The following is a 13,096-nucleotide window of genomic DNA, read 5'->3' on the forward strand; positions in this document are numbered from 1 at the left end:
ATAATAATGTATCAATATTGGGTCACCAATTGTAACAAAAGTACCACACTAATAGGAGAAATAATAGGCAGAAATGGGGAGAGAAGAAGGGGGTATGGGGTAACTGTACCTTTCGCTTAATTTTCTGTAAACCTAAAACTACTCAAAAAATAAAGCCTAGTAAAAATATTTTTTAAAAGAATGCAGATGATTTGCCTGTTTTCTCTTTTCTTGCCTTGTTTTGTTGCTCTCTCTTATAATGTTTCACTTTCTCCCCAAGTTTGAGCAGTCATGCATAGCTTCTCCCAAATTTACCAATGTCACTCAGTAAATTCTTGTGAATCATCTTTGGTGTCTCCTGGGGCATAGATACCCCCCTCAACATTACCCGATTACATGCGTCATCTGAAAATTATTGTCTATATAAAGGAGTGCATTTGTGCTTTATCACCATCTGCCCTTATTTCCTTTCTTTTCTCATAGTATAACTTTGATACAATATGGAACCAATAAAAATGATACCGCAAAGACTATGATTTCACATGGTAAACTATGCAAAATATCAGTTAGCTCCACAGTTCTTCTGGAGATGAAAGGACACCCTTTTGGTTAGGTCCACTTATGCATCAGAAGCAATAGACAGATTACTTGTTGGTATCACTGTTTTGAGTACTGCCATGTTTCCTCTACTCTTTCCCAATATGTTTTTAATTGCTATATCACTTCCTCTAAACATTACTTTTCTTATTGCTTGGTACCTGAGGATTAAATGCCAATTCTTTTATTTTTCATAATCTTAATGCATTGTAAAGTGTTAAGTGTAAAGTTCTGATGAAGAAAATTTTAAAAATCTCTGCCATCTGACTCACTGGAACCTCTAACACACTCTATGGTGGTCTTGTGATAGGAAAGATATATTTTCCTGGATGCCACTTCCCCAATGCTTCCTTCACTAAGGACCACTCTAATGTGCCTTCACATTAATTCCAAGGGAGCCTGTTCTATGGAGTTGCTAGACCGAGAGGCTTCCAATCTCCCCTTCCCAGAGAGACCCTGCTCTCCAGTATCACCATTCTAACTTACATCAGAGGTTGAGAGGCTTCATTTCCTCCTAAAAGGATCCAAAGCACATCACACTTCCCTAATAACCTAATCAGAATGTGAGCATCTCATCCCACCACCATCAGGCCACTTCTTTATATAGCAGTAATAGGGAGAAAAAAGTTTGAGTATGTGCTGCTCTATAGCACTCTTAATCTCAGTCCTGACTGGGGTTTCCATCATCTTGCAAACCAGGTAGCTACCTATGATTTGCATAAGGAGTGACCTGAGTGACCACAGTCCATTGAGATATTAAAGCTTCATAAAACCGCCTAAGCATTTGACTTTTTGATCCAAATAATCAATAAGCTCAATGAATTTTGAGCATTAACTGTGCTATGTATGCTAAGAAAGAAGGGTAGGAAAACAAGACACAAAGTGTAGTTTTTAAAAATTTATTTAAATCACCTAAGTAAAACAAAACAATGCATAAACCACAAACAATTCTAATGTGAAAGCATTTAATTTGGAAAGCATCAGTGACAATGTTAATTGCAAGAATGTGAAATATGAGATTTTTGAGAAATCCCCTGAAACAAAACACAAAGTATAAAACATTCTATTTATATAATTCACCGTGAATCTGCTGCTCAAAATATTCTTATGGTCTTTGCTCCATGCTGTCTACATATAGTGCCAAACTAACAATAAAGACAAGCCTATAATAAAATAACTTCTCTTTCTAGACTTGTTTTATCTGTTTTTCATGGTGCCTCTTAGTTGGAGAAGACAGATAAATGTGTTGGATCAGTAAAATTCCTGCAAGTTATGTCATTTTTAGGAGAGGAAAAGATAAAGAATGAGTAGAGAACTAGCATTTTTTGAATGTATTCAGGGCACTGCACTAGATACTTTCTATTTACCACCTGTGAAAACTTCACAAACGCCCTCTCACTTCAGAACTTCTGTCACCATTCTAAGGGGAGAAAACAAGGTCAGAGAGTTTCAGTAACCTGACCAGTCAGGTAGAGGCAAGAGTTAAACAGTGATTTGTCTGATCCCAAAGTCCATGTTCTTTCCATTTCACAGTGCTGCCTCCCTTATAATTTTCTGGAATAAAAATTCTAACTGCATCAATTTGCAATCTCTAGTGCATTTACCAAACAAAAGCTTTGGAGAAAGCTAATGCACAGTACTGGACTTGCTCCAGGTCATGAAATGAAGTAGCCCCTGTGTTCTATAACAAATAGCAACAATAAAAATTAGCATCTACTTAAGTTCTAATATGTATCAAGCACTCTACTAGTACATTACATATGTTACCATATTCAATCCTCAGAAAACCCCTATAGAATACATACTATTTATCCATATTGGAGATGGAAAAATAAAGATTCATGGAGATGAAATGATTTCATAGATAACATGGATAAAATTTTTTGATCCAACTTGCTCTGGATTGATATTGATACCCACACTCTGTCCACTATGCCCCATCTCTAGCCTCCATTTAAGAAGCAAATTGTGTCACATTACAAATTAAGGCAAATTATAAGCACAACTGAAGTGCAAAACACTTTTATTAGGATAATGCCACCCTCAAGTAACTACTATCTTTAATTACTTCCCTCTCTCCTTTGTTATTTAATGAATGGTAAGATAAGGATTGATATTTTTCCATATACATTGCAGAATATTTTATATTAGCACAAGTACATGAAAGAAAAAGAAAACACTAACACTTCTTTTTATTTTATATTGAAGAAGCAAGGGATTATTTTATGTGTAATTAACTGTGTAAAGGACACAGTGATTGCCATTAAAAGTATTGTCTTGCATTGGATGAACCTAGTTCAAAAGCATTTAAGGTGAGAAGTAATTTCCTTGAGGGAAAATTCATACCTGTAAATACCCTCATCGCCCGAATTCTGAACAATGGCTAGTGTGTCTCTGTTTCTTGTATTTCAATGTGATTTCATGATTATAAAAATAAATCTAATTACTTCTTAAGGCCTTTTTGAAAATATATCTCTATGACAGAAGTTGATAAAAGTTGGATGTATTCACTACTTTCTGTCTGATTCATGTTAAGTCTATCACATTTTGTTCAATGCATTGATACTCTTAATTTGGAATTGCCAGATGAATATAATTAGCTATAATTACTATTGAAACCATTCCATATTATATAATATTAAAAATTAAAAAACTAACACAATAGTAATTATTCATCTTCCAATAATGTAAGTGCTTTATCTCTGTATAGAATATGTTTTTCAATTATTAACACAAATAAAGACAGGTTACCTTTCAAACGACACAGGTGACACAAAACTGTTGAAACATTTAACTTTTATATTTTAACAAATTTAATATCTTATATTCTGGGGTTTTCTCTGTTAAAAAACAACAGTGTAGTGGAGAGACTTAAATACCACTTGGTTATCCGATTCTATCGATGCTATACCTTTCCAACAATCTTGTTTATTATTCAATCAAGTTTATATCTTTACCACTCTACTTAAAACGTCCTTTCCCAAAACACTGTTAATTGTCTTACCAATTCCTCCTCTCACTTGATCTTTTCTGAAATATTTCATAATTCCTTTTCAGTCTTTTGAAAATTTTTTATACTTGTGCCACCATCCCCTTCATAAAATATCTCCTTCCATTTAGCATCAATTGCCCTTTTCCTTGGACCTGTTCTCACCCTACTTTCTCAGGCTCTTTCACTAGGTTCTCTCCCCTAGGGGCCCTTTAAATCTCATTAGTCTCTGTGAAGTATCCTGGCCCCCGTTTTTAAAGATTTTATTTATTCAGTTTTTCCCCCCAAAGCCCCAGTAGATAGTTGTACGTCATAGGTTCACATCCTTCTAGTTGCTGTACGTGGGACTCGGCCTCGCGTTGGACGGAGAAGTGGTGCCTCGGGGCGCTCCCGGGATCCGAACCCGGGCCGCCAGCATCAGAGCGCGCGCACTTAACCGCTAAGCCACGGGGCCGGCCCATGGCCCCCGTTTTTAATATTTTTCTTCTTTTACTGATCTCTCCCACTACTATACTTTGAAATATCACACATTTATTGAGTTCCAAGCCTACATTTTCAGCCTAACTCTTTTTCCTAAACTACCCACCCATTCACTAATTTTCCCATTAGATGTACTCATCTGAATAGAGTATTGCTAGCTCAAGTTCAATGTATCTGATTTAAACTGATATTCTTCTTCCCCAGTCCCCAAAAACCTGCTCGTCCTTCTTTCACATCCTCTGTCTGAAGTAACTAGGTGCAGACACTATGGAGATCTTGATGGCATTAGGTCCTCCTCTCGTTGGCAGACACTGTCCCCTGCACTCTAAACTTAGCTAACTCTTCTGCAAGTGTTAGCTTCCCTTCCCCAGCCCTCCTCTACTCACTCTTCACTAGAACTTCTATGGTCCTAGTTTTGCTCCCCTTTGTTTCTCAGTCTCTCTCCTTACTGACCTCCCAGCCTCCTACCTTATCCCTGTCCACTCTCAGCAAAGAATATGTCAACCCTCTGCTCAAAGCTTCCAATGGCTTCCACCTGCTTATAGGATAAACTCCAACATCTTTACCATAGTTTGAAGGTTTTCTTACAGTTTCACCTCATTGGCATTAAATCCATTCATTCCCACCAAACATCCTGGACTTGAGGTGCAGTACTTCCAAGACCCAGGAATGTTGTCATGCCTTTCATTTTAATTTGCTCCCTTTATCAGCTACACAACCTCTCTGGTCTCATAGTGTTTTGTTCATGAGTATGGTATGCCATGTTGTAACTGATGTGCACTTACAGTATTGTTCAATTGTGAATTTCTTGAGGACACGGATGACAATATTTTAGTCAGCCTCTACCACAGCAACTTCATGTAAGTCACACAGTGAGCCCTCAATAACTCTTTGTTGTAAGCTGACTTACTAAAACTTTCATATAATATACATAATACATTAAACTTTCATATAATATACACTGTATATTATGTATCATAAACCTTATATATTATGTTTATATATACACTATGTGGATATACAAGTTAATACACTATGTATGTACATGTATGTGTGTTCATGGTATACATATATGCATATGTGTAGATACATATGAAGCATTTTAGGGCTGAAAAGGCCCTTAGATACCATCTTTTCTAATCAATGAATATTACAAAACAGGAGACCAAGAACCAAAGTCATTAAATGACTCTGCCAACGTTCTATAGCTTGTTAGTGATAAACACAGAGTTCCTGTCCCAGCTCCTCATCCAGTGTACCTTTCACTACTTCACTCTAAATCACTTTAAATCACTGATCTCACCACTAATGTGACTCCCAATAATCTGCTGTACCAAGACCAAGCTTATCCCACTGGAATAGACATCCTGGACTGTCTCACCTCATTTTCTTCCCCAACTCCCTTGCTGACTCTTTATTTTCATCAAGTGAGGAACACATGATTCTGTCATCCCTATATTTTCATTTACACTGTATCCCTCTCCTTTAAATATTCCCTAGTTCCTCTGATGCCTACTCTCAATTCTTTTAGAGATATGATAAAGTCTCCTTTCCCTCTGGAAAGAAATACAGAGGTCATTATTTTGTTCTCTAGTTTAATTCACCATTTTTTCCCACCAAACCAAGGATCACTATAAAAGAGATATCATTATCATCCTCATCATAGTAGCTTATATTTGTACATGCTTATAACTTTGAAGTTTACAGATTACTTTCTCATAACTCATTCATTTGATCTTCATAACACTATGAATAGTTAGAAGAAGATATCATCATATTTATATGCAGCTGAGAAAACTAGGGGTCAAAAGTTAAGCGAACTGTCAACATCTCTACAGCTAGCAAGAGCTGGAGCTGGCACTGGAACGCAGGTCTCCGTATCCTTGCTCCTGAGAGTTCTCCACTGTTTTAAACTGTTTATGGCTTGTGTTCCCACCATGATATTTACGTTGACATATATTGGCACCTCAGATACTGCACAGTGAATTGTGCCTAGATTCTTCTCCAATCTGAATTACTGCTTGGCTCTTATTACTTTAACACTACAAACTGCAACCAGGCAAGCCCTATTTTGTCTAACACTTACCTGAGAGGCTCTTAATAAGCATCCAAATAATACCATCTAATGGTAAATTATAGTTTGATTAGTGTTTATTATGACTGAGCTTCTGAAAAGTAATACCATGGCTTTAGCTAAATTAGAGAAGATCTTCAACTCTTTGTTTCAAATTAATTTGATTTCATCTGCGTCTACTCATCAACTGATCTTTAAACGGCAGGTGTTACCAAGAATTGCTAACACTAACATCCAAATGGCTTTTCTAAATGTACGTGTGTGTTATTTCATGCAACATTCTGATGCAAATTATGTACTTCGGCTTTAAATAAATTTCTGTTCAATCTCCTAAGTTGCTAGATTAATGCAACTTCTTTAAAAATTCAGGATATCAGTGTAATTGTAGAGTAGACTGATCTATCTCTGCAGCAGGGGGCTACAAGACAGGTGAAGCCAGGAAAGAGCCCCACTCTCTGTAACTTGTTTGCAATTCCATGACCAATATATACTTTCCCTCCTTCTACTGCATCCTTATCTTAATGTTTAGGCATTGCCAAGAAACTCACAATTTATCCCTAGCCCTAAGCACTAGGAATAATGTTTCCCACTTTATTCGTATAAATATGTGAAGTTTCAGGTCCGCTGAAGACTTCCCAGTGTCCTTCAGAGGAGAAAGGAGCCGCTGGAGAGGGGGGAGTAATTCCTCACTTGGTATTGTTTTCCTGCCTGTCACTGCCCCACCAGGACCTCTAGTCAGCACTTTGCCAGGAGGTTCTAAGGGACAATTAGTTGCTGCTTTTGTTGGTTGGCTGAAAACAAAGCAAAAGAATTCTCAAGGCGGGAAAAGTTTAAACCCAAACATCCTTAAAAATTGTATACTTTAAAAATTGCGCAATTCACTCATTAAGAATTGAGCTTTACACGGTCTCAGGGAGCTCACTGGAGCTCCATTTGCCTTTAACTGTCAGAACTGCCCTCACTTGGCATGTTTCCACGTGTCCCACATATCACAAAGCTATACTTAACAAATTCGACTCTATATGCATATATTTTATGGCACTGAGCAAACTGCCCAAAGACAAAATAAAGACCGGGGCTAAACTGTTTGCCTGTTCTTTGCTAGAAGTATATTTAAGAAACTCCTAATTCAATGAGAATCCAGAGGTTAAAAATATTGTACTTCACTATGAAAGTGCAGTTGGTTGTCCTCATTAACTACAGAGCCGCGAGAGAAATATCATTCCAGTGACTCATAAAGCCTCTTAGTTGTTAGGTTTCTCTTTCCCAATAGCATCGGACCTGACCTAATTTGCTTCCTAGGAATCATACTTTTTACCTTAGGATCCCAGCACCCCCGGGCCATCAAGAAGCACAGGGGTCCCTCCTGAAGCCCAGCAGTTTAGCAATGCGGACCCAGATGTGAAGATGGGAAGAAGGGGGAACTCCGTCCCACTTACCAGTCTTCCACAGATAGAGGGTGGGGGCCTCAGCCTCGCCCCGAGCCGCAGCCCCGCAGGCGCCCGGACGCAGCAGCAGCGACAGCAGCGGCAGCAGCTGCAGGACGCCCCGGCGCGGCCCCGCAGCCCCTGGGCTCCCGGACGCGGAGCGCCTCGCTTGCAGCCCCATGCCGCCCGCGGCCGCTCCAGGGTCCAGATCCGCAACGCAGTCGACAGGGAATTTTTCTTCGCCCTCGGAACGTCTTCCCAAGGAGTTCAGAACGCAAAGCTCTTCCCCGCTATTGTTCGTTTCAGATGAAAAGGAGGGAAAGCGCGTTTAAGACCGGGGAACAATAGCGTCCGCGGTGGCCGTGGCTGCCGCCGCTGCCGCCGCTGGCGGGGATGCTGCTGCGGTTGCCATTCCGCGCAGAGTGGCAGGTCCTAGCAGGGGGCCCCAGCTGACTGAGCAGGTCCTCGAGGTCTGGGAGGCAGCGCAGCCCCCGCCGCCAGCTGGAGAGAGAGGAGGGGGGCGTGAGCCAAATGAGCGAGAGGGGGCTGGAGGCTGGGGGAGGCGAGAGCGCGAGGGCGAGAAAGGAAGCGAGCGAAGGGGAGAGGGGGCACCCAGCTCCAACATACCCGCCCAAAGAACTCCCGTGCACATGGGGCGATGAAATATGTTTGGAAGGATACACCAATAAAAAGAATCATCATCCGACAGGCTTCAGCATGACAAATAACAAGCATTGAAATTCACCGTCACCCAAGGAGTCAAATGCTAGATCTAGTGGCATGTTATTCTTAGTGTTTATTTACACAAAGCATCAGTGTTTATAATTTATTTTTAAGCGGTTGCTTCTGAATTACTTCATGTGGGGAGCAGTATGTATTTATGATCAGATGTGAAAAACATAGTAAAATAGCAGAGATGTTTACTTGTTCTTGAAATGCACTTAAACACTTTTAATTTAATCTATTCTCAATAAAAATACGAGCAATATTGATCTACTATGACAAATCCAAGTACACTGTCTTTTAATAGCCTTTAAAACTGAATTAGTATTTAGTTAGTATTCACAATGTTATCTAGTTACAAAAATAAAATTATATTTCAGATATGAACTAAGTAAAATTGCTATCCCTTTATCTATTCTCTGTCAAAAAATATGCTACCTTTAAGTATTCACACATTTGTGAGTAAAATTAAAGGGGAAACTGTTTCCATCATTTGGATATCTCCAAATTAGTAAATTCTTTACTTAAGAATCTCTGCCACTAATTTCTCTTAACTCTTACTGTAGAAAAATGTCTTTCATAATCTAAATAACCTATTGGGTTTGGGTCTTTTGTTCTTTGTGTTTTCACTTTCTTAAACCAGTAGTCACAGAGGAATGTGTGTGAAGTCAGATAATGCTCTGCCCTTTCTCTCTCTCTGTCCCCCAATAATAACCTTTTATTAATTCATTTCCTAGTAAAGCTAAAATAATATCAAGGCATTTAGCCAACTAAAAACTCAGCAAACAGAAAGCCAAAGAAAACTATTCTCATCCGGTCAGCAATATTTGGCCAAATAAAATTTAAAAAGCAGGAAAACTACTCTGTGAATTTACTCCATCAACACAGCCAACCCAAGAGTCCAAAATGAGGAAGCTACTGTTTCTGGAGGAAACCTTCCATAAAGCTCTCTTGGGAGGCCTGTCATTTTGCAGATCATTCCAGACACAGCCCTTCTGCATGCATTAGATTAAAAGCAGGTTTGATCAAATAATTCCCAGGTCCTGCCTGTTTAAGTATTCTGACATCAGAGGAAATTAGCAATGTTGAAGGTTGCAAATTGGGTCTTTGTTTACTTTCCACTCTGTTAGGCCTCTAAAAGGGAATTAAAAGCTCAGAGAGCCCTAGTTCTGTGAGTCTGTGATTAGGGGAGATAAGCTAGCGTGGATTATGATTTCTTCACTGGTGAAAAATAGGCAACAATCAAAAGATTATAGGTTGATAAGGAATACAAAGGAAGCCTGATCCTAACTAATGTGTGGCTCCCTGAAGGAGCACTTGTTTCCACAGCTACACCAAAGAAGAAAATAGGACCAGCTAGGGTTTCCTCGGGTCTGCCCTCTTAGGGAAAACTCTGCAATACTACTCTACAATGGCAGTGTTTTGCCATCCTGCTTGTCTTTGTCTCTCAGCTAGTGTTAGAGCCCCAAACCCTGAAATCCTCTAACTCTGGCACAAGGAGGATTTCAAACTGGAAGTACTCTCTTAGTATCAGCCCATTCTAAGCATTCTTGAGACGTCTCAAATCAATTCACCAAGCAGAAACTCACTATATAACAGAAGACAGAGAATCTAAGGAGTCAAGTTAGTACAATTTAATGTGTAGGGTAATCAGCCCTTCGAAAAGCCATCAGATGCTATACTTAATAGCTTAATGTCAAAAGAAAATCTAAGATTCTGATCTTTATATTTATCCATGGTTGTACAGTAATTACTCAAATGGTCAAGAGTTTAAACATTATAGCTACAACTTCAAGCATTATACATAAGAGCCAGGGACCACTTCTAAGTCAAAATTTGCCTCCATTTAAAATATACAACTAGAGTAAATGTTCCGCAGCAGTGTTTGAAAATAGCCAACAATTGGTTTCCTTCTTTTAATTTCAATTTATACAAGGCTTAAGGGTCACACACAAACACATACACATGCACAGTTAGTAAAGACATCTCTGGACAAGGTTACAGAAACTAAGTCACAGAAACATTTGTCTCCACCACTGCCACATATCTGTTCTATAACAATGTCGTTATTGCACTTGAAGACAAAAATGTATGGGTCTCTGAGGAGACAAAAGTGATATATATATTCAGATACATGTTCCTTTGTGAAAGCTATAGTGTCCAGTTAGATAAATCCTATCAATAAAACTGATAGATGGCAAGAGAAGCAAGACATAGCAATTTTTGTTTTCTAGAATATGGTATAAATAATACACAAATGTTTAATGACATGATGTCAAAATTTAGTCATGAGAAGTCTCAAGGATGCAGATTAAATTGACCATCTGTACAGCCTGCCATGAAGTAAATCGTGCATCATTTTTCATGAAGAACTGTTCAAGTATTAATGAGCCAGGGCTATAAAAGTCTTCCAAACCAATGGATGAAAAATGCAAAGCATATTTTTTCAATATTTAGAAATGAGACAATTCTGAACCTATCACCTCTCATGTGGTGTCCTTTCGTCTTTATTATTTTTGCTATCATTTCCAACCTCCAGAGAGTGAGGGTGTGTTTTGTTTTATTAGAACATAAACATATAAACATACTTCATGACCCATAAGACGTACAGACAGTGACTTTTAGTGATTAGTACCAGCATTTAAAATCAATCATCCAAAATTCAGTTACTCAACAGAAAAGGAAACAACTTTGAATATCATCAGTTTTTATGACTAAAAAACAATAAGTAAATGAAGGAATATACACAAAGTTATTCATTGATAGAATGTTACATAGGGAAGTATCTAAGGATGTCCATTTTGAAATAAAAACTTTAATTTTCTCTACATAAGTGCATATTGCCTTACAAAAAAAAAAAAAAATCACCCAAAGGAATTGTTTGTGTGGCCTCTAGGTGTCATACTTGACCAAGACTTGGGGTAGACAAAATTTATTTTGGGCTTTTATTCCCCTCTTCTTGCCACACCCACCAAATTACTAAAAGATAAAACATTTCACTTTTTGTCTTTGTAATAAGTAGCCACATATTTTACATTTTTTCCCCAATTCTAACTAATATTCACCTTCCAGTTTCCTTCCAATTCCTTTTTCTTTATAACCACTTTGTTTTGTTTGTCGGTTGGTTGGTTGATTAGTTTGCAGGTTTGTAGTTATGTGTGGTGTGGGGAGGGCAGATTCTAAATTTCAAATAGTTTTATAGAAAGAAAATTAATCCCATGGTTTCTCCATTTTACTCAAAACTAAACCTGTTTGGAAACAATAAGAATTTGCTACAAATAGTTGGACCCCTTGTTTTGAGTATCAGGTAAAAATGTACAATATTTTGGTTCAGATCCTTCTAGGGTTTTGGGAATTGAGCACTCACTGTAAGCCTCACAATACAGGTTCCATCCTAGGTGGTATGTGAGGCATCAACAGTCCCTGACACAAGGTAGTATCCCAACTGTTAAAAAAAATTCACCAGCGGTGACTTCAGAGAATTTTTCTATAGAGGAGAACACCTGGCCGATGCAATGATTCAGGCATTTGAAAAATAGAGAGGAACAATGCCCTTTGAAGAGGGTAACAGAATTGACTCGTTATCACTAGTTGTGTCAATGTCCTATAGATGAATAATTACAAGGTATGGCCCTTTACCAAAAAACTGAAAACTATATATGAAGGTTGGGAATCCTTAAAAAGAGGCCCTTGTCTTCTGCGGTGGCAGAGCAAAAAAAGCCGAAGATCAAACTGAAAATAGTTCAGAGTTGACAACTGCAAAGACGACTGAATGAACAACTGAGGCGAGTTTGTTAACTAAGATCAGGGTTTTGCTTGGGAAAACCTGGAACCTGATACGTGGGACAAGTTTTTCTTGGTGGATGCCTCAAAGTCTTTGGCTCCCCAGACTCCTCTGAACTCTCAAAGCCTTCAGAGCCAGCCCGTCCCTCCCTATAAAGACCTGGCACACCCTCTTCCCTGCAAGGCCTGCCCCACCTCCTCTCCTGGTTTGCAGGCTGATAACTAGGATTAAGTTGCAGTATTAAATCAGCCTACAATATGCTGGGCCTGTTATAGAGTACAAGGACTACACAGCAAAGGAGCTGCAAGAATTAGCTACAGTGTACTGGTAGCTGCAAGAAGGGTATTCACAGGGCTAGATTTTGGGAGTATTTGATTAGAGGCCAGAATATAAAACAGGATAAGCAGAGAGTTTATTAACTTGGGGAACACTCCAAGGACATGGAATTTAACACTCTGCCAAGGACTGAAAGGGATGTGCAAACTGCTGGTTCCTAGAATCCTGGAGAAACACTGATGGACTCTAAATGCCTAAATTCGCAAGGCAGACAGAGAAGGAAGGGACACACCAGAGTAAATACATTATGTAAGAAAAAGGAAGACCCAAGAAAGGATCATGCTCCTCCAAGGGGATACACAGAGAGCACACCCAGGCCATCAGGAACGGATGGGTGAGAGGGAAGTGAGCATCATTAAGTTCCACGGTGGCTCTTTGCATGCCACCAGGAGGAGAGGTGGTCACGTAGGTTTAAATCTCTGATCCATCTGAGTTAATTTTTGTGCCTGGTATGAAGTGAGGTTCTAAATTATTTTGCACATGGATATCCAATTGTCCCAGCACCATTTAAAAGATTATTTTTCTCGTTGAATTGTCTCAGCACTTTTTTGTCAAAAATCAATTGACCATAAATGGAATGGTTTATTTCTGTTCCACCAATATATATGCCTATCTTTATGCTCATACCATACTATCTGAATTACTATAGCTTATACTAAGTTTAGAAACCCAATAATGCAAGACCTCCAACTTTTTTCTTTCTCAAA

The 13,096-nt window shown here is 38.8% G+C and overlaps 1 protein-coding gene across 1 annotated transcript in view; it reads right to left on the minus strand.

Annotated features, from left to right (window-relative positions):
* Nucleotides 1-13,096, minus strand: part of THSD7A (thrombospondin type 1 domain containing 7A) — a 673,077-nt gene that overhangs the window by 412,537 nt on the left and 247,444 nt on the right. The window contains exon 3 of the mRNA XM_087426025.1: nucleotides 7,559-8,047. Coding sequence (XP_087282151.1) covers nucleotides 7,559-7,727 — 169 coding nt within the window. The 5' untranslated portion in view covers nucleotides 7,728-8,047. The remainder of the gene's footprint in view (nucleotides 1-7,558; nucleotides 8,048-13,096) is intronic.

This window comes from Ceratotherium simum, chromosome 1, assembly GCF_057802395.1.
Source record: "Ceratotherium simum simum isolate JZ-2026a chromosome 1, ASM5780239v1, whole genome shotgun sequence".
NCBI classification, from domain to species: Eukaryota; Metazoa; Chordata; class Mammalia; order Perissodactyla; family Rhinocerotidae; genus Ceratotherium; species Ceratotherium simum.